The following is a 19,555-nucleotide window of genomic DNA, read 5'->3' on the forward strand; positions in this document are numbered from 1 at the left end:
TTTCCAAAAAACCTGGCCTTTCCCCAAATACTGGGTTGGCCAAAAAGTTCGTTCGGGATTTTCCGTAACATCTACGGAAAACCAGAACTAACTTTTTGGCCAGCCCAGTATTTTTAACACTCTGTGTTTACTGGGTAAGGGTGTAAGTGACTTAAAAAGTTTCTGTTTTCACAACTATTCTAAGATGCTGTTTAACTTAATGTTTGCTGGTGAATTCAGTTGTGTTAAAATCATATTTGATGTAAAAAAAAGGCTTTACCTAATTTGGACTTTGAAACCCCTTTACTTTCTATAAGAGATTGCTTGACTTTTTAAAAAGTTTTTTCCCAGCCATATTTCTTTTAAAAATTGTAGTTGAACTTAAATACACTGCTGATGGGAGTGGAGGGGAAGATAGTCTGAAATAAGAGGCAATAATGTGGGCATTTCAAATGCGTATGGCACCTTTAATTCTTGATCACTTTATGGTAGATTATCAAGTACTTTAGGCTTTGGTGATAAGTTATGCTCTCAGACTTATCAGTGGCATTAAATGTTCCCAGTTTAATTCCTTGCTTTGATGATACTATTCTTTATTGACAAAATCACCTTTCTTCTCTGCTTTTAAATTATAGTTCCAACTTTTTTTTTAAACTTTGCCCATTGCATGGGTCTCAGCAATTGATGCTCAAACCTTGAAACACAAACATTGAAATAAAATTCTGATTTGGACAAAGTTAAATAGAGAATAGGCTGTTTAGTTTTACATATTGATTGCCAGAAAGGAGCAAGTATTTAGGAGAAGCTGAGCAGAGCCAGGATAGGAAAATGTGGCTTTCCCGGTCTAACTCCCACTGACCCACATGGTGGCATCATTTTGCTTGATATGATTCCCAGAAAGTCAGATGCAAATACAAATGTACACACACATTCTAGAACCAACATAAATTGTCTTTTGATCATTTGCTATTGCACTTAGCCACCTCTCCATAGCAACTTCTTTTATGTAGCATGTTATGAAGATGGCATGTCTATGTACCATCTTGGGAAAGTGTCACTGGGGTGGCAGGGACCATACTGAGACTTGCCCATAGGATATAATTGACTTTTTGTCTTTCTTAAGGATTTCTTGACTCTTGAAGGAAGAGGCAGTGAAATACAGCAGGTGGGAACTGTACTGAATCATGTGAAAAATCATCTGCCCAAAGCACCTGTTAAGAAGCTTAACAGTTGGATCGTAAGTCAAGAAGTTGAATTAGAAAAAATGGAGTCCATATGCCAGGCACGAGCAAAGGAGCTTGATGAGTGCTTGCAGCAGCTACTGAGGTAGGAAATAAAGGTGATGTCTAATAGCATGTTTGCTAATGATATCTTCATATGTACTCTGCCTCAGTACAGCTAGCAGTGGGATAGACATACACACAAATTCCAAAAATAAAATATGTAGTTTCAAACCCAAGTTTGGCTCTAGGAATATAGAAGTTTGGAGAGTTCTTCAAATTATGGCCAAGGTTCAGGGGAGAGTCCAAAAATTGTTTGTTTGTTTGTTTCCTGTTCTTTATGATATATATGTATGGCTCATTAGAATTCCACTATAATACATGTTATTATTATTCAGATTTTAATGTTACAAATTAAATTTTCTCTAAAGAAACTAAAAAAATGTAGTAAAAAACCTGGTTGGCTCACAAGATTTGTGCCAACCTTCTCTTCAGATAAACACTTTTTGCTGATTTTATATTCCAATGTGTGTGATATTATTTTAGACTCCAGAATGACCACAGAAACCTGAGTAAGTGGTTTACTAATCAAGAAGAGAAATGGAAAGAAATGGAAGGAACAAGAGAGAAAACTGAGCTATTTTGCCAAGCTCTAGCTAGAAAGAGGTATAGCTGATCTTGCATGAAATGTATTTCTGGGGAATATGGTTTCTCAAGTGGTGTCGTGGCTCCTATAAACTTTCAATGATATTTGGAATTTACAGGGAACAATTCGAATCTATGGCCCAGTTGAACAACTCTGTGAAGGAATATGGGATTACTGAGGAAGAAGAAATAGTAACAGAATCAACACATTTGATCAATAGATACCAGACATTATTGGGACAATTATGTGAAATTGATGAAGAGGATAAGTTACCTCCTGCCAAGGACCAGAGCTTTAATGATCTTGCACATGATGTAACTCGTTGGATAACAGGGATTAAAGAGTCCCTGATGGTTTTGAATTCATCTGAAGGCAAAATGCCCCTCGAGGAAAGAATCCAAAAAATAAAGGTATAACTGTGGAAACTAAATTTCGGAGGTCAGAGTGAACTCTAATTTTGAAAAGGTTTAGAGGAAAACTGCAAAGATTTGTTTTTTAATGGAAAATAGGATCACTGCAGATTGGTTGAAGGAATTCAGATGACTGAGCTTGCAAAAGAGAAGGGCTATGATGGATCTAAAATTATTGTAATGCATAAGGAAGGGAGAAAGTATATCCTCTCTTTGTGAGAGCAATGTCCAGTTGTCCATCTTCACTGAGTGCAGAAGAAATGAAATTAAAACGATAAATTAGAGCTGCAGCAGGTGGAAATTTGCTAGGATGTTAAAAGAATGTATGTCAGTACATCAGAAGCATCGGCAAGGTCAAGGTGAGGGCTGGAGAGGAACTCGTCTTCAGAGTGGATACGTATGGTTCCTAAAGAATATTAGATACTGAGTGGGTTGTGTGGTTCTTAGTTTATCAGATACCGAGTGCAGAGGATGACGCGGTCAAGCCATGAGGGTTCGTTTGACATACTGAAGTAATCAATCATTTGGGATTATATCTGAAAGGTTTTCCAGGGAAGGTGAATCTGGAGTAGTGTTTCCAAGAAGGGAGGAACTTGATTGTTTGGAGCAAAAGAGGAAAATAAAATTGCAGGGAATGAGAATTAATTACGCTGTGGTGGAGAAACAGTAGTTGGTTTGAGGCACTCTGCATTTTCCTATGGGAAGCCATAAACCCAATCTTGGGTGTATAGAGGTGTCTTGTTCAGGTTGTTACCCTCACTCTTTATTTATAAATAATGGTACAGATTGGAAGGAGGATTTGCCAGGGATTTTTTGGCATACAATTTCTTTGAGGGCAATTGAGAATCAAGAGAAGAGTAGGAATGCAACCAGATCAATGTGACAAATGCTTACTGAGAACCAGTTCTATACAACGTGAAGGATGTCTTTGTATTTGGGGAATATATAAAAATGAAAGGGTAATTTTGAAATCTACTCTGCAGTTAGAATCTCTGAATAATGTTTATAAATAAAAACATATCATATGAAATATCCCTGAGTGGTATGAATGAGATTTTAAGATCTTTTTTATTTGATTTAGGAAATCATTTTACTAAAGCCTGAAGGGGACGCTAAAATACAGACCATCGTGAGTCAGGCTGAGAGCAGCAAGGCTCCGATGGTTCCAAAGACCCTTACTGATATCAAGAGCCAGTGGGACAACACACTCCATTTAGCCAACACATATCTAAGGTAAAGGGCATGCCTTCACCACTTTCATGGTTTTTCATTGCACAATGAAGCCGTAACAAGTATGTTTTGTCTGCCTTCTGGTTGTGGATATAATATATCTGTTGGAGAGAAAGTAAGTAATATCAGGGGCAATCACAGTGTTGAGGCAGAAGCGAAGAATAGTCCTCTGCATCAGATATGAAACATGCTGTCATAACTCAGTGGCAGTGTTTACTTTGGCTGGTGCATCAACCCATGGGGCCCTTGGTAACAAATTAACATTGTCTACCTCATTCCACCTTCAACACTCCCCTTCTGTACCAAAACACCCTTTCCCCAGACAACCTCAGTATCTTCCTGGTATTACTGCAGGATAATTCATGCATTTAAATATATATGCTAAGAGATTCTTAAATGTGTAAACATTGATAAACGTTGTCTGAATTTAATGGGCATAATTCTGATGAAAATTCTTAATTCATATGTCTTAAATGACACATTTAATATTTGGTGGAAATGTAAGTTTTATATTTTTCTAAGAAAAACAGATCAAAACAAATTCAAGCTATAGAAAACAGAAACTAGTTAGTTGGCCAATATACTGAATGCTTGTTTATTTTACTTATATGAAAAAGAAAAACATGGAATATTATAATTATATTTAAACAATAAAAACTGGAATAGTTTGAAATCTAAATTATTAAATATTTGTTCTCAGATCAAATTATGTGACAAAAAAACAATACTTTTTTAAAGTAATACCACAACTAATTTTAATCTTGATTTCTGAGCTAAACTTAGTGCTATTTAGAATGTTATAATGCCAAAGAAGTCCCTGGGAATAATGTACAGTAGTGTTATTTTAATGCTTTTTATAATAATGCATGTTGTATTATAAGATTTTGATATATCATTTCATTTGTAAAATACTTTGTTAAATTTAGCCATCAAGAAAAGCTTCTACTAGAAGGCGAGAAGTATTTGCAAAGTAAAGAGGATCTGAGATTAATGCTCACAGAACTAAAAAAGAAACAAGAAGTGGGCTTTGCTGTGCAACATGGTTTACAGGAGAAGAAAGCTCAATTAAAAATTTATAAGAAATTCCTCCAGAAAGCACAAGATTTGACATCCTTACTAGAGGAGTTAAAATCTCAAGGAAATTACCTCTTAGAGTGCACTAAAAATCCCAACTTTAGTGAAGAGCCGTGGCTGGAAATAAAGCATCTACATGAAAGTCTTCTTCAACAACTACAGGTGAAATGGTCAAAATAAAATTTTAAATGATTGTCCTAATTATGCATAATTATGTAATATTTGTATATAGGACCATTGTTTTGTTCTTTTGGTAAATCAAAAGCTTTTAAAATTTATCAGTTTTAGATACAAATACTAACTACTCAAGATGGAGCAATCAATTTGGTCAGTTTTGCTAGAGAAATCCAGTGTGCATTATTTGATAATAGTGTTATTTCCTCTCATCAAAGTTCCCCTCATAAGGGGTTGGAAGGATTAAGGTATGTTTAGGCATCTTTATGTAGGTAACAGTGTCAAAGTTGTCCATGCAGCATCCATCTATCCATCCATTCATCCATGCTTGCATTCATCCGTCTATCCATTCACATATCCATCCATCATCTATTATAATAGTTATATCCATTATTCTGTATAAACCTTATCAGGTTTCTCCCTTGAGTCTTTCCACATGATCTGCAATAAAAGAATTAAGAGGTAAAATGTCATCTTGTCATGAGGCATATTATTCTCTTAAGAGAATTGTTTATAATTCTTTGCATACTGAAAGCCAGATTCAATATAAGGATTACCTGGATAAGAAATCTTGCTTAAAGATGGGAATAAAGACACAGACCTACTAAAGAATGGACTTGAGGATATGGGGAGGGGGAGGAGTGAGATGTGATAGGGTGAGAGAGTGTCATGGACATATATACACTACCAAATGTAAAATAGATAGCTAGTGGGAAGCAGCCGCATAGCACGGAGATCAGCTCGGTGCTTTGTGACCACCTAGAGGGGTGGGATAGGGAGGGTGGGAGGGAGGGAGATGCAAGAGGGAAGAGATATGGGGACATATGTATATCTATAACTGATTCACTTTGTTATAAAGCAGAAACTAACACACCATTGTAAAGCAATTATACTTCAATAAAGATGTTAAAAAAAAAAAAAGAAATCTTGCTTATACAGATAGTAGGAGTTGTGCAGGCGTGAAGATTATACCCACTTGGCTGTAAGTTATTTAGTTTAATAATTGCTGTTCTTTTCTGATCAGGTGCGGTCACCTTATTTTCTTATTCCAGGGAGAGAACCTGAAGGTGGTTTTGCTCTTGAGTTAGGATTACTTTTTCCTAACACACAATTTTGGAGTTTGAGTCTTAGGAAAGGAATCTGAGGTTAGGTTGATTTCACATAGTCTCATTTCCAAGAGTGGGTACTTGGTTGTAGTAAGAAGGATAATTAAGGGAACTGCTTTGTTATGGGTGTTTGTGATTTGATGATATAATTTGTAGTCATTTCATTTTGTAAACCTCTTGACAAATTGTTTTCGGGAGTGAAATGAAGGCAAAGAAACATGGGGGAAACAAAAATCCCAATGCTAAAAACTTTACTTAAGAACTCTGGATGATTTATGGCCATATTCCTTTTTCAAGATGAAACCTCATAAAACAAATGTTTATGAACCATTTAATTATTTTCTGAGTGGGATAATTCAGGGACCTAATGCATGCATTGTCAATGTTTTATTTTTAGGAGTCTGTGCAAAAATTGGAAGGTCATGTTCAAGAACACGACTCATACCAGGTTTGCATCACAGACCTAAATACTGCATTGGACTATATCTCCAAGGAATTTGTCGGTTTTTCTGATAAGCCTGTGGATCAAATAGCAGTTGAGGAAAAAATGCAGAAACTGCAGGTATTAAACAATGTCCAGACATGATAGACATTTTAAAAAAATCAATATTAATTACAACTTGACAAATCAGTGTCTTTGATCAAAAATTCAAATGGTGAAAGAAAAGAAATAAAAAAAGAAAAAATTCAAATGCTGAAAATGCTATTAAGATGACTATTGGATAAAGTCCTGACCAGGCATAAAAAGTGGAAATGTTCTTCTTTAGTGAGCAAATCCATTTATAATTCGAGTTGAACAGTACTGTGTGCTCTGGACCCTCAGAGACAATTTCACCCATGAGCAGTCTATAGCTCCTGGAGATCTTTGTTTTAGAGACAGCACAGTGATTCCAGGAGATACTGGGTATTCAAAGGATACAACTAATGCAATAAGACCTAGGGGGAAATGATTCAATTTTGCATTCTTCATCATGGGTGGATGGGAGTTGTATAATTTTCACCTTATTAATTTTCATAGTCATGGACTACCTTAGACGTCTCTGCAGATGTAGGGCTTTTAAAATTCTCAGCCTCACTTCAACGACCCCTCTCCTTATACAGTAAGGATTGCAGCTCTTTACCCACATTCTCAAAACACATTCCTTGGATGCTCCCTGTTTGCACGGCCAACATAAACAGGCCCAATTGGTGTCCTCCAGAAGAAAACAGAGTAAAACGTTTTCTTAGCTGCTTCTTTCACAGTTATTTGACTGGAGATTGCATGGGGTGAGTCTCAGGGCAGCACTGCTGGCATGAGCTTGGGAATTTCTTATCTCTTCTTTTTAGGAACCTGGGAATCAAGCAAGATTTCCCCTCCAGAACAGCTTGACATTGTGACAAAGCTACCTCCCTTTTAACAGTGATAATTTGACAAATGTTGAGGGCTCATCGTGTCCAAGGCACTGTTTGGGTGCCTTGGATACTGAGAAGAGTGCAAGACACGAGCCTCACTCTGAGGAGCTCAGGCTCCTGTTGAAAAATTAAAATATAGCCTTCTGCTATAGCTAGAAGGAATCTCAGAAGCCGTCAAGTTCAGACTTCTCATTTTTTTTTAAAAAAATATTTATTTATTTGGTTGCACTGGGTCTTAGTTGCGGCAGGTGGGCTCCTTAGTTGTGGCTCGTGGGCTCCTTAGTTGCAGCTCGAGGGCTCCTTAGTTGTGGCTCACCAGCTCCTTAGTTGTGGCATGCAGTCTCTTAGTTGTGGCATGCATGTGGGATCTAGTTCCCTGACCAGGGATCGAACCCCAGCCCCCTGCATTGGGAGTGTGAAATCTTAACCACTGCACCACCAGGGAAGTCCCAAGATTCCTCATTTTATACATGATGAGCTGAGTTCCAGAGAGGCGAGGAACTTACAAGGTCACCCAGGTTAAATGACAGAGTGGGGCTACAACTTGGGTCTTCTGACCCCACTAGACATCTCTCCTCGGGTGTCTCATAGTTATTTGTGGTTCAGCATGTCCAGAAAATAACTCATCATCTCCTTCCCTTTCTCCATACCCCAGCTCCCTACCAATGAGCCTGCTTCTTCTTCTCTGACTCTGTGGGTATCTACACCATCTCTCTAGGCTGCCGGGTCAGAAACCTGGATATCCTTTCCCAGACTCCCCAGTCTAGACAGACATCAAGTGCTGTCTCTTTCATCTCTGGATTATCTCAACAATTTGTCCCTCTACCGTTACCCCCATTACTGCTGCATTAGAGCAGACCCTCATCTCACAGATCCCTGCATTAGACGTCTGAATGGTCTCCCTGCCTGCAGTATCACCCTCTCCGGTGCAGCTATCCCATGGCCACCTTGGGTCTATCCAAAATGCAATCTGGAACTCCCTTCTTCCAGCTAAAATGTTTCGATGACCTGTACATATTTGTTAGCATACATCTCTCCATATTCTGTTACAATTATCTGTTTATTTCTTTGTCTTTCTCACTAGACTATAGGATTGTGAAGGGACTGTGTTTTACTCATCTATGTAATTTCAAAACCTATCATAATACTTGCTGTTTGTTAGATGAATGAATGAATATTTATTGTATATTCCATTAGAACAGTGACTAATAAGTACTATATAGTTCACCTAGTAACTTTAAGGCTTATTCTATTTCAGTAGTAACATCAGTAGCTGCTATAGTTTATCAAATTCCTTTTGCGTATAGAGGTCTCAAATTAGCCTTATCCATTCATGCATTTAGTAAATATTGATTGAGTTTCTAATATATTTAAGATATTGCATTCGATAGATTGATTTAAACTTTGCTCTGAATTTTGAATATTAGCACTAGATTCATGCAGGCACACTCTAAATGATTCTTTTATTCTTTTTAGGGCCTTGCACAAAGTAGGCACTTATTATTGTTTTGATTGTGTTTGATTATAGTATTACTTGTATATTACATAGTATCTTGAACAAAATATATACTCAACAAATATGTGTTGACCATTTCTTATGTTCCAGGAACTGGGTTGTGAAAATTTTCTCTGTTACTTCTTATACATTTCTAGCATCTTATGAAATCTGTTAGAGAATTTGATCTGGGCTGCTACATTGGTTTAAATTTTGCCCAAAGTTCCTTCTTTGTGATATGGGTTGAGAAGTTTTTTATACTTTCCACTAGTGAAGCAGAACACTGCTATGATTTACAAAAGTCAATTAACTCCTGTGGCAATTGAACAGTGATACTTCTGTGACAATCTTTTCTCCACTCACAGGAACTAGAGAATAGTCTCCGTTTACAAGATGGCACATTAGAGAAGATTTTAGCTTTAGCAAAATCCATCAAGCAAAATACATCTTCAGTGGGACAGAAGATTATTAAAGATGATATAAAATCACTTAAATGTAAACAGAAAGATTTGGAAAACAGACTTGAATCTGCTAAACAGGAGATGGAAAATTGTCTCAACAGCATTCTCAAATCAAAATGCTCAACAGAAAAGAAAGAAAAGTTTCCTCTGCCAGGCAGAGAGGAGCAGGTCACTTCTGATGTACAGGAGTCCACTCAGGACTCAGCTGCAGTAGAAAAGTTGGAGGAAGACTGGGAAATAAATAAGGTAAGTGCTTGTGATTGCATCTCTAAGACGTCGTGTCTGCGAATGAAGAGGTGTTGTTGGACTCTGAAAAGAGGGTCGTGAATCAAGCCTTCTGATTTCATAATTAAACCCTCAATCTGCTGGCTATTTATGATGCCCACTTGTCAAAAGAGCCCTTAGAAGACTGTCCAGGATTTCAGCAGTGAAATATTACTGTTCATCTGTTAGAAATGTCAGTCATCAATTTAGGTTTATTATTCTCTCTGATATGTAATCAGTTACAGTTTCCTGGATCAGGAGCTCAAAGGCAAATTGGAAAAGGCAAAAGAAAATGTGCTCTACCCACATTTCTTAGGAAAAAATCCAACAGCCCTATTTTTTAGGGTCTTTTTTTTTTTTCGGTTGATTTCATAATGAAATCAGAGACCGTTTGAAAGGATAGGGGCCTTTCTTCTTATGTTAACCCTGTACTGCAAATGTATTTTTAAATGTTGTCAGATCATTTGGTGTGAGAATATCGACATTCAGGATCCTGATTGTCCCTGTGGAGAAGAAAGAAGAATGTTGTTTTGTTTTCACTCTAAACATCCAAATGGGTACATTTTTCTGTAGCTCTTAAAGTGCTTTCTCATAGGTTAGAGATTGAAATGGAAAAGGCACAAAGAGCCATCCAGTAAGCTACATTTGAAAGAGCCTACCTGTTAGTCAGCCTCTCACAATCCAGGGTCCAGTGGGACAGCAGCAAAGGTTAGACCATTCAGGTGTGGGTCCTCGCCGGCTTTTTATGGAATACATGATACACAGGAATGAAGAGAGCCTGCACTTTTGTTGTCTTCCTAGAGCAGAAATCATGGAGGATTAGAGGAACCAGATAGGGCTTTCTAGAAATGTGTAAAACAAGGTTAAATGCCAACGGAGCATCTCTCTGGCCATAGGAAAAGACTTCTAAATCCCACAAACAGTGTTAGATAGAGCTAAGGAAATATGTCTTAACGGATTAGGGCCCTGTGGTGAACCTCTTGAAGCTGTACATGTAAAAGAAACTTTCTTAATGGTATTTAAAGAGCAGTAAATAAGTAAAAAAGGAAAAATACCTGAGTGCTTTCTATCCTAATTCATGACATTGCTAAAGGGATTTGCTTAATAACTTTAAGAGTAACTTCTCAGACCCATTTTGGCTGTGAACCCTCCAAATTCAATAGAGTATATTGAAAACTATATAAAGATCATAACCCAATAAGATTTTTTTATTTATTAAGATTTCACTTAATCTTGAATGATGAGTTATTGATAATTTATGATACTTCATTAGAATGATTTTTTTTTAGAGCAGATGGAGGGACTTAAGTCTTCAAATAATTTTTGCAGGTCTGGCCTAGAGGAATCTAGTTTTAATTTCTAGCAACATTTTACTGTTTTTTTCCCTCTTTTGTAACATGAATCTTTTTTCTTGAATCTGTGCTTCTTATTTTCTCTACGCTAAGTACTGACTGTATTTACTTTATTCTACGTAACATTAGACCAAGATAAAGAGCAGTTTAAAAAATTTTTTGTAATTTTCATTTTATTAAAATTTTTTTTATTTTTTAAGTTTTTTTAAATTGAAGTATAGTTGCTGTACCATATTATATAAATTGCAGATGTACAATGTAGCGATTCACAATTTTAAAGGTTAAAGATGTACAATATAGCAATTCACAATTTTTAAAGGTTATACTCCATTTATGGATATTATAAAATATTGGCTATATTCCCCATGTTGTACAATATATCCTTGTAGCTTATTTTATACCTAATAGTTTGTTAATCCCCTATTCCTTCCCCCTAACTTCTCCCCACTGGTAACTACAAATTTGTTCTCTATACAAGAGCAGTTTGAAAGTTGAAGTACAACTAGTATAAGAGATCAAAATAAGCATAGACAAATATAATACAAAGTGACAAATATAAGACGCAGGTGTAAATTACTTAAGCAAGAGTCTCTATATAATGTATACATAGAGCACGTAAAAGCACAATTTACAGAATTATAAATCTGATTAATCAAAAACTATTGTGACAGTGAAAATAACCATTTAATTCATTAAAAACAGTTATTGAGACCTCTTTTGTGCTAGTCATTCAGCTAGAAGTGAGAATACAATTGTCACAGTTTAAAATCTAATACTAATTAAATATCTAATTAATGCTCATTTCATGTGCCTTTTTGGAGCCTAGAAGGGCTTTTATCAGATTATGTAAAATCATCTCCAGAAAACATTTTAGGAAGTTTTATTTAATTTTATTATTTCTTTAATAAATTGCATTTGGTCTTAGAGTTGCTGAAAGTGTGATTGCACTTTTCAAAAATTGCCATTTTAGCATGTATATGTTTGAATCCATTGCCAAGAATTCCATTTTAGTTGAAATTTAGGAGCTATTTTAGATCCGGACCTTTGGCTGAATTTTTCTTTAATATCAAAAATATTAACGCAGACTTAGAGACAAAAGAAGTTACAAAATGCAGTCTGAAGGGTGTGGGTGCTTATGATTCAAGATCATACTGGATAATTTTACAGAGGTGAATTTCTAAAATTTTTTTAATATGAAAAGGCAAAACTGCCTTCCATTTCCCCCTTTCTATATAGGTTAAGTGAAGTAACAAATTAGGATATGATAAAAAATGAGGACTGACTAATCTCTTAAGATTCCAGGTGTCCATAAAAGGAAATGATAAAAAGGAAACACAGGGAAACTGATACATTCTTCATTTATTATTTTTCTAAAAATTCATAAAGCAACATTACGGCTTAACCTGTATTGAATGATCTTTTTTGCCCACTCCTTCCCAAATGTCAACCTACATGACATAATTGCTCTTAAAAAAAAAAAAGTTTGTCTATAATTACCTCTTTAATTTCCCTGTCATTAGGTATAATTTAGTATGTCTGAATCATTTTTTGTTCTTTTCAACATTTTCTGAGCATTTATAATTTCAATATTTAAGAAGGCACCCATAGAGAAATCCTGGAAAGTGGATGATCACAGATACAAAACATGCAAGGTGTCCAGCTGTGGGTGAGCGACCAGAAACTCTGGGGAGTCAGTACTAGAATGAAAAGGAGGAAAGAGTTTTCAGGCCTGGAGTAAATGATGTTTATTTCTGGTGTTGGTTATCCTAGTAAGTCAGTAAAAAAAATTTTGTAATGGAACATGTAGTTGGGCCATGTGTCAACTCTGTCTTCCAAGTGTATTACTTTGCTCTTCTGGCCAGGATGCAAATCTTGTTTCTTACTCTAGAGGTATTTTTCTCAATCCAAGATTTATTTCTTTACAGGACAAGTGACTTACATGGTATACATGGTATTAACATCTACAAGCAGCATGCATTTGAGAACGCGCTCCAAAGTCCTGAAATCTTAGGCTGAGAAACCTTAGAAAATTTCTATCCTAACCCTGTGTTTCAGGTTAGGGAATTAATGTCAGAAGATGTTAATCAGCCAAGTTCTCATTCTAGCAGAGCTGGGACTAGAGCCAGGCGCCTCTACCCAGCCTGATGCTTGGTGGTCTACCTCACAGTTTTATTGAATGTGTTACGTGGGTTGTTCATTGAGGTTTAATATGCCGGTATGCTATTTGACTCCAGTTCTCGTGCGTGTTTCAAACCTTCTCTACTCTCGTTAAGCCCAACCAAACCCTGTTCCTGTCATTCCTAACAGATCTCTGGTCCACAGCTGCTAGATTGATGGATCCTCAATTTCTTTCCAACTCTACTTTATAAACCACAAATTGTTAATCTTGGCAATCGAAGACTAAATGAAATTCTCTTATTTATTTATTTTTTCTAATGTGAATTCATCTATACATCCATTCAGTAAAAATTTCTTGAACGGGCAGTTAGGGTCCATCGGTGAGTGAAAATAGACGTGGTCTCTATTCTCATAGAGCTTCTGGTCTAGAGGAGGAGACATACATTAATCAACTAATTAACTGATGAGAGGCTAATTACAGCAACTAAAGGAAGGAACACGTTTCCATGATAATCTATAATAAAGGAGGCTGGCTTGAACTGTAGTTCTCTGAAGTTCAGAGAGCTTCTCTAAAGAAACAACACTTGACCTGAGACCAGCAGGGTGGATTGGAGATAACAGAGCTCAGAGCTGGGTGTCAGGAGCACTCTTGGCAGAGAAAGTAGAATTTCCTCTTGTAGGGGGAGAGAGCGTGAGGAGTCAGAAACTGGAACAAGGCCACTGCATAGGGCGAGGAGGAGGGGAGAAGGACAGAGGTGAGGCCTGGGAGGTAGGCAGGGCTGGCTGAGTCTCAAGTGCGTTACGGGTCACATTAACATTTTAGACAATATGCTAAGAGAGAGAGGCAGCCTCTGAGATTAACCTGATCTGCCATTCGGTTTTGTCTCTAAAAGTGATGGATGTTTGCTTATGCTTAGAATTGTTTTTTACTACTTCATGTTGGAATGCTTTAGAGAAGAAAGAAATATATCCTCTAGAGTATGTATGACACTGTCCCAATGTTGGCAGGTTATAAGTGATAGTGACAGATATCACTTATAACCTTCTCACTGTCACAGAATTATTATAGCCACGGGGCCATTGCCCCTGAATGGGAAAAAGGATAGTGAAGCTGTCATGGTCTTTACCTCTTGACTGTGCTGCTAGGTTTGCGCAAGCCAGAGACAATGCTCAGTTACTTAAAGCTCAGTGTTTTAAATGTTAAAGTAAAATGTTTACTTTGTGAATTAAGGGACATAAAAATGACAGTATCACAGTCCTACCCTTTAGGAGAATTGATGATATTCTTTCTCCTGTTCTTTTCCAAACAGGCCAAACTCAAAGAAAAGATACATGGTTGAAAAAAAGCAACAGTTTTTAAAAAAGTAAATATAGTTAGCAATATATCAGAACCAGGCTTTTGATAGAATGGTCATTTTCTACTTTAAATTTATTATTAACTTTGAAAATTCCATTTATGCTCAGAGGTTCAATATGTATGCTTATTAAGTTATACTTTGTCTTAAGTTTATACTGATCGTAGATTTTTTTTTTTTTAAAGAGAAATTCCAGGAGAAGTGGAGAAGGGAAAGAATCAGATGTCCCGGGGCTTAGAGTTCATAAGGGCTCATGAGAGTCCATGCATTGGAGTGGATACTCCAGAATTGGCAGGGCCCTTGAAGAGAAAGGGAGAAAGGCCAACAAGAAAATCTCTAACCCAGAGAAAGGACAAGGACCTACTTATTCTGACTGCGGGTGGGAAAAGAGGGTCTCCCATGAGAAATCAGAACCATCCTATATCTCAAACAGGTTTAGAGTCCAAATCTATACTACTTGCATTGTGGAGCAATTCAAGTTAAGAAATTAACATGTAAATGAGCCTCTGTCTATTTATCTCCTTGCAGTACCTGGAAGAAGCAAGCACAAATCTGCATAAGGGGGGGCGGTCAGTTCTACCCATTAGTCCATGGGGATTCCCACAATGTAGTTTAAAAAAAAAAGTCTGATAACCCTGAGTTAGTATGAATCAGTCAATCAATCAATAACACAAAGGAACATTCCACCAGAAGAGTCCTCATCACTAAAATTGAGAGGAATTAATACACTAGGATAGTGAGACAGTACAGCAGTTTGAAAGATATTATACAATAATACATTTTAAATGGTTAGTGGTGGATGGATTTGAAATCATAATGAGAGAATAAAATACTTTGAGAAAAAAGGTTAGATTTGAAAAAGAACCATATGGAACTTCAATAATGTTTTTTAAGTCATTGAGATTAAGATTGCTCTGGCCAAGTAGCACACTTGATACAGCTTGAAGAGAGAATTAGTTCACTAAAATATGTTAGAAAATTACCCACAATCCAACACAGAGCTATAAAGAGATGGAAAAGAGGAAAGAGATTTTAAGGACCCAGTGGCTATAATGAGATGGTCAAACACAATTCTGGTAGGAGTTCTAGAAGGAGAGAATAGAGAGAATGGAGGAAAAGAAAGGCTGGGAATTTTCCAGAATTGAAGAATAATATGAATTCTCAATTTCAAGAAGACAGAGAACCTTGAACAGGCTAAATAAAAATAAATTATTATGTAAATTATTACAGAAATACATTATATTTATGAGATCTCAGGGTATAGAAGATTTTTTTCTTAAAAAGGCCCTAGGGGCTTCCCTGGTGGCGCAGTGGTTGAGAATCTGCCTGCCGATGCAGGGGACACGGGTTCGAGCCCTGGTCTGGGAGGATCCCACATGCCGCGGAGCGGCTGGGCCCGTGAGCCACAACTGCTGAGCCTGCGCGTCTGGAGCCTGTGCTCCGCAGCAAGAGAGGCCGCGATAGTGAGAGGCCCGCGCACCGCGATGAAGAGTGGCCCCTGCTTGCCGCAACTGGAGAAAGCCCTCGCACAGAAACGAAGACCCAACACAGCCAAAATAAATAAATAAATAAATAATTTTTTTAAAAAAGGCCCTAAAAGCAGAAGCTCAAACAGGAAAAGATTGATAAATTTGACTGCATTAAAACATTAAAGTCATATTCAACAAAAGATACCATATATAAAGTTTAAAGACAATCTACTGAGAGATAATTGAAATGCAGAAAACGGTTAGAAGGCTAGTATCCAGTATATAAAAGAACACCAGAAATTATAAACAACCCAATAAAAAATAGACAATGATCATGCAAAAGTAATCCACAGGAGGTAAAACTCATATGACCAGGGAGCATAAAACAATAATGATGTCAACTTCACACCCAGTGTATTGGCAGAAATTATTGTCTGTTAGTACCAAATACCAGAGAGGATTAGGGAAAATTCAAATTCTTTTACCATGCTGGTAGGAACAAATCAATAGCTGTCTATCGAGAATCAAAAGGAGTAATTTCAGTTCTAGGAAAACGTCCCAAAGAAACTCACACATATGTGCAAGAAGGCCTAAAGCAAGGGTGTTTATCACAGTAATATCTATAATAGGAAAAGTTGGAAGCAATGATAATGTCCATAGTAGCCTGACAGACAAATAAGTCGTGTTCATTCAGATAGCAGAACAGTATACAAACGTAAAATGACTGAATGGGATTTATATCTGACACCATGATAAACCTCAAAACATACCGCTGAGTGAAGAAAGTAAGTTGTAAAATGATACATGTATGATTCCAATTTTATAAGAATTAAAAATATATAAAACAATACTGTATGTATATTAACACATGTAGTCAAAGTATAAAGACAAGTATGTGTGGATTTTATAATAGTGGTTAGTTCTAGGGAGGAAGAGATGAGAAAGGGTTGAGGGCTGGGCTTTAAATTATATTTTTAATATAGAAAATTATATCAGTTATATCTGTGTCATGGGTAATGATTATCTATTATATTCTGTTGTTTTAAATATATTTGAATTCTCTTATAATTTAAAATAAGATGTTTCAAATGAGCCTGCAAAATAAAAATAACATACAGCTAAGGGTGGTGAGCAAATGATCACTGGTTATGAAATATGAAAGAATCTTTCCAGGAGCCAATCAGGGCACGAGCCTGTGTTCTAACCTCTCGGGCATGAGCAAAGGAATGTTACCTTTTAAATTTAAAATGTTCGTTTGAGGGATTCTGTTGGACTTTCTGCCAGAGTGGAAACATGGCTTTTGGATTTGGTAAACAAATGGTGTTATGGGGTGATTTCAGGTTTTTTAGGATGCTCTCCCCGACCACGGAAGGCAGATTACAAATGGCAGGTTATAAATGTGGCTAGTCCTAAAGTGACCAGTCCATCAGGTAAGAGAGACCAGGGCTCTGAATTCCTAATAAATTATTGATAAGAAGTAAAGTTTTCCTGGGTTTAGTATCTATGCCTTTAGGTCAGGAGCTCTTGTCCTACAAGTGGATTTGTTGAGTGCTGTAAGCAACAGTAGCCATCAGATGAAAAGGAGGCAGGCGTCCACCTCATAGAATTGCAGTTCATGGCATAGAGCACCCATGGGCCAATGAAATCTGTGGTGTAGCACCTCTGTCCTTTCCTCTCACAGCCTTCCTGGATCTTCCCCCTCCCCCCACCCGAGATGCTGCCTTCCATGGAGATTTTAACCATAGTTTGCACGAATAAATTGGAAATGGAGGAAATTTGCAAAATCATTTCAATTATTTGCAGCCTTGTAGAAGTGACTTGTGCTAAATGCCAAGTAAATACTTCAAAACCAGTAACACTGGTCAGCTTAATTTTCTTACCAGTTAGTATTGGTGAAGCTCCAGACAGTATCTGTTTTATTTAAATAAACTCTAATTTTAGAATAGTTTCACATTGACAGAAAACTTGCAAAGATAGTACAGATAGTTCTCATATATCCCTTACCCAGTTTCCCCTATTGTTAACATCTTACATTACTATCTAGTAATGTATCTACTATCTACTACTAAAACAGCAATTTCTACCTTGTTTGGAGATGTGGACACATTTTATTCACAGACTTGATACCGCAAAGATTTTTACTGACATGAAAGTATATGGCAAAATTAAATGATATTTCACTTATAAAGTAACCTGAAAATAAAAACTAATACCTTAGCAAAATAATGGGAAATCTTTTAAAATTACTGATAAAGTGCCTGTTGTATGTAAGTGCTCAACAAATATTTGCTGAAAGAATGAATAAATGAGTTGAAATGGCATCTCTATATATCCTACTGAGAACCTCAATTTGTTAGAGCTTTCAGAAAAGATCAGATTACCCCATATATAACCTGTTCTGCCATACCCAGAATTGGAATTCTTGCCTTTATGTAATTTAAGGCATAACCTTTTTTTTTTAAGAAGGAAATTTCTTTTTTTTTTTGTAAAGATTTTTTTGATGTGGACCATTTTTTTTTAAGGTCTTTATTGAATTTGTTACAATATTGCCTCTGTTTTTTTTTTTTTTTTTTTTTTTTTTTTTATGTTTTGGTTTTTTTGGCGAGGCATGTGGGATCTTAGTTCCCCAACCAGGGATGGAACCCGTACCTCCTGCATTGGAAGGCAAAATCTTAACCACTGCCAGGAAGTCCCTAGGCATAACATTTTTAATATCATGAAATTTTGGTATTTTGGTGTTTTCTTCATCTATCCACTTACTATTTTAAACTACCAGTGGGTACCATTGAATGCCTATTTATTTGCCCAGCCCTCTGCATTATGGTGAATACTAAGTATAAACTTTGGAACTTTTGCTTTTTCCATATCCGTTTTCTTTCTTTAAGACTGTAGATATTCCTCAGTATATAACTGAGCAATGCCAGATCCTATACTGTCTTGTCAAAAAAGTTTCATTTTTCTTGGGATACCAATATTAGCATTAAATATTGCATGGAAAAATCCTCTTTGGTAGTGGCCAGATATACTTGTGAAAAGTCTTGAATCTGAGTAAATAGAAGAAACAGGAATTATTTCATCAAGAAAAATAAAAATTACTTATTTGGAAGGTAGACTATTCAGCAATTAATCTTTTTATATTTTCAGAATTCAGCTGTGGAAATGGTTTTGTCAAAACAACTTCCTCTTGATGTTCAAGAAAGCATGAAAACCACTGAAGATGAGCAGAAAGTCAATGAGCTGCAAAATCAACCTTTAGAATTAGATGTTATATTAAGAAATGAACAATTAAAAGAGATAGAGGTATGGAAACAAGAAAAATACTGACAATATGATTGCATCATTTATCCAGTACAATACAATATATTTTAATTACCAAAAAATTGCTTTCACAGAATGAAAAGTCTTATTTAACCTTTGCCTGCTGATCAGTTTGGTAACTATATAATTATGTACTAATCAGTAAGTTGTATAAACCTTTCCATTTAAGAAGTGTAAGAGTTTAATGAACATTAGTCTTCTCTTTCACAAAGTTCCTAAAAGCTTACTTATTCAGTAAGAAAATTTGGAGATTCTGACTTGTCATCATTCCTTTTCTTAGTCCTATGTATTTTTCTGATTCTGACAAATTCCTTTTATTTTTCCTGATTATCAGCATTATGGGTTACTCCTTCTTTGTTTTTACAGCTGTGTTTACATAGCTATGGAAAGGCATCTAAAAGTCCAATACATGACCATGTTTTTTAAAATGACCCTTACAATTTTAGCTAAGTTTACGTAACAGTAAACATGTATCTAAAACAAGAAAGAGAG

The 19,555-nt window shown here is 36.3% G+C and overlaps 1 protein-coding gene across 15 annotated transcripts in view; it reads left to right on the top strand.

Annotated features, from left to right (window-relative positions):
- SYNE2 (spectrin repeat containing nuclear envelope protein 2) overlaps nt 1-19,555 on the top strand; it is a 319,025-nt gene that overhangs the window by 155,146 nt on the left and 144,324 nt on the right. For all 15 annotated transcript variants that reach the window (XM_059914375.1, XM_059914389.1, XM_059914374.1 and 12 more), the window contains exons 39-46: nt 1,103-1,305; nt 1,746-1,865; nt 1,964-2,255; nt 3,337-3,488; nt 4,412-4,721; nt 6,237-6,401; nt 9,092-9,433; nt 18,890-19,045. In XM_059914375.1, the coding sequence (XP_059770358.1) occupies nt 1,103-1,305; nt 1,746-1,865; nt 1,964-2,255; nt 3,337-3,488; nt 4,412-4,721; nt 6,237-6,401; nt 9,092-9,433; nt 18,890-19,045 (1,740 nt within the window). The remainder of the gene's footprint in view (nt 1-1,102; nt 1,306-1,745; nt 1,866-1,963; nt 2,256-3,336; nt 3,489-4,411; nt 4,722-6,236; nt 6,402-9,091; nt 9,434-18,889; nt 19,046-19,555) is intronic.

This window comes from Balaenoptera ricei, chromosome 2 (assembly GCF_028023285.1).
Source record: "Balaenoptera ricei isolate mBalRic1 chromosome 2, mBalRic1.hap2, whole genome shotgun sequence".
Taxonomy (NCBI): domain Eukaryota; kingdom Metazoa; phylum Chordata; class Mammalia; order Artiodactyla; family Balaenopteridae; genus Balaenoptera; species Balaenoptera ricei.